Source organism: Apium graveolens, chromosome 4 (genome assembly GCF_009905375.1).
Source record: "Apium graveolens cultivar Ventura chromosome 4, ASM990537v1, whole genome shotgun sequence".
NCBI classification, from domain to species: Eukaryota; Viridiplantae; Streptophyta; class Magnoliopsida; order Apiales; family Apiaceae; genus Apium; species Apium graveolens.
Genome location: NC_133650.1, coordinates 13,000,053 through 13,002,682, shown reverse-complemented (window position 1 = coordinate 13,002,682; position 2,630 = coordinate 13,000,053). Strand labels below are relative to the sequence as shown.

Sequence of the window (2,630 nt, the reverse complement as noted above, 5' to 3'; positions counted from 1 at the left end):
CAATTTCTTGGACAAGGACTTGTATCTTGGTATAGTAAAAAACAACAATCTGTGTCCACTTCCACAACTGAGGCTGAATACATAGCTGTTGGAAGTTGCTTTGAGAATCTTTGGCACAGTTTTTCATTAATAGAACCAAAGATAATATCATCAACATAGATCTGTACTAGGATCATATCATCACCATGCTTCTTGTAGAAGAGAGTTTTGTTAATTTTACCTCTAGTGAATCCATGCTTAATCAAAAATTCCGACAGTGTGTCATACCAAGCTCTAGGTGCTTGTTTAAGTCCATAAAGACCCTTGAGCAGCTTGTATACAAAATTTGGAAATTCTGGATCTTCAAAGCCAAATGGTTGTTGCACATAAACCTCTTCTCCCAACTCACCATTAAGGAATGCACTCTTCACATCCATTTGATATATCTTGAAATTTGAATGTGCAGCAAATGCCAGAAAAATCCTTATTGCTTCAAGTCTTGCAACTAGAGCAAAAGTTTCATCATAATCAATCCATTCCTCCTATGAGTTGCCTTTTGCAACCAGCCTTGCTTTGTTTATGGTAACAATTCCATTTTCATCCATCGTATTCCTGAACACCCACTTTATTCCAATAATACATTTGTCTTTGTTTCCGGAACCGATTTCCAAACTTTGTTTCTCTCAAACTGATTTAACTCTTCTTGCATACATTATTGTTCTCTTGGAGGAAAGTTGTTATTCGACCCTTCAAGGACTTGTCCAAAGATGCCCCAATATATGTGACCTTTTTCGGGTCTAAGGGATCTAAGGGAATTGGGACCAAGTCCTTAGCTGGCTTTCCTCGTAGTTCGTCATTCTCTCGGTGTCCATTCTTCTACAAGGAAAACCTGTCCCCTGGTTCCATCGGGCCTAAGTGCTGCAACATAGAAACTGCAGGCCATTTTATGATCTCCTCTTGCTTCTCCAACACCGATCCTAGTTGGGAACTTCAAGACCATGTGGTAAGTTGAGGGCACAGCCTTAAAAGCATGGATTTATGTCCTACCCATGATGGCATTGTAGGTAGAGGCTGCCTTGACAACCTGAAAGTTCAACATTTGCGTGACCTCCATGGGCTCTTCCCCGATAGTTACGGAAAGTTGTATCGCTCCCTCGACTTTACATTCTACATGGTTAAACCCATAGGTGGGTGCGTCAGATGGAGTTAGTTGAGAGTCATTATAGTCCATCCTTATGAATATATCATAGAACAGAATGTCCACAGAAGCTCTATTGTCCATTAAGGCCCTCATAACATGACAATTTCTAATTATCGGAGTGATAACCAGAGGATCATCCTGAGGAAATTTCAAACCTTCAAGGTCCGGGTCACCAAATTCAAGTGTCATCTCTGACTTAGAACGCTTAGATGGTTCCCCAACTATGCTTATTACTTCTCTTGCATATGCTTTTCCGGAGTTCCTTGTAGTGCCAGCTGTTGTTGGACCCCCTGAGATTATATTGATTATCGGCCCTCGGGGCTGTGGGTTGCGATCTCTGTCATTACCCCTCCGATCGTCATATCTTCGATCATTATCTCTCTTTTGGCCTCCAGCCTCTTCACCCTTGGTGAAACTTCCAAACTTTCCCCTTCGGATCAGATACTCAATCTCGTCCTTGAGTTGCCTACAATTGTCAGTATCATGACCGAAATCTTTGTGAAACCTGCAGTACTACTCTTGTCTATTTTCTCGGGGTCCCCCCTTAGTGGCTTCGGCCATTTGAAGTCTTTGTCCTTCTCAATTTCCATAATGATATGGCTTCTTGGATTGTTCAACCTCGCATACCCAGCAAACCATAGTTGTTGATTCTTCATAGAAGAGGAGGAGTCAGAGCTTTTGCTAATTCGTGGATACTTGTCCTTAGCGTCATACTCTTGATCTGTCTTCCTCTTCTTGTTTCCAGTAGGTTTGTTATTCACAGTTGTCTTCTTCATACTCTCCTCCATCTTGATATACTTTTCGGCTCTACCCTGGAGCTGCAGCATACTCTCGGGAGGGCGTTTAGCCAAGGACATCTTAAAGAACTCATTTCTAGTCCCTTTCTATAGGGCTATCATAGCTACCTTATCATCAAGATCAGGGACCTTCAAAGCCTCCTTCATAAACTGATTTAGATACTCTCTCACGGATTCCTTTACTCCTTGGATTATGCCCATAAGAGAGGCTGAACTCTTCTCGGGCACTCTGCCACTTATGAATTGCTTGATAAAAGCTTGGCTCAAGTCCTTAAAGGATCCAATAGAGTTCGAAGGCAGATGACTATACCACCTTTGAGCCATACCCGACAGGGTTTGAGGGAAGGCCCGACACTTAATAGCGTCATTCACGGGATGTAGCAGCAGGACATTAGAGAACATCGTTACATGGTTAGCAGGGTCGCCAATACCATCTTATGCTTTGATGGTGGGCATCTTGAACTTCCTCGAGATGTGAGTGTTCATTATCTCATCAATGAATGGTGGGTTTGGATTATCGGGATCTCCCAGGGGCATAAGATCACTTGGATCAGCCCTAGGGGCAACTGCCCTTCTTGGTATGGGACCATCCAGATCTATGATTGGGGGGGACCTCTTCGTCTTGGAGCAAGTGGGGGTCTTGGAGTCAGTTG

The 2,630-nt window shown here is 43.1% G+C and overlaps 1 protein-coding gene across 1 annotated transcript; it reads right to left on the bottom strand.

Moving 5' to 3' along the window:
- Positions 1-1,015: 1,015 nt before the first annotated feature.
- Positions 1,016-2,301, bottom strand: LOC141718345 (uncharacterized). Its single transcript, XM_074520726.1, has 3 exons — positions 2,086-2,301; positions 1,808-1,998; positions 1,016-1,646 (listed from the first exon to the last, which is right to left on the bottom strand). The coding sequence occupies exons 1-3, from the start codon at positions 2,299-2,301 to the stop codon at positions 1,016-1,018; spliced, it is 1,038 nt and encodes a 345-aa protein (XP_074376827.1).
- Positions 2,302-2,630: the final 329 nt, after the last annotated feature.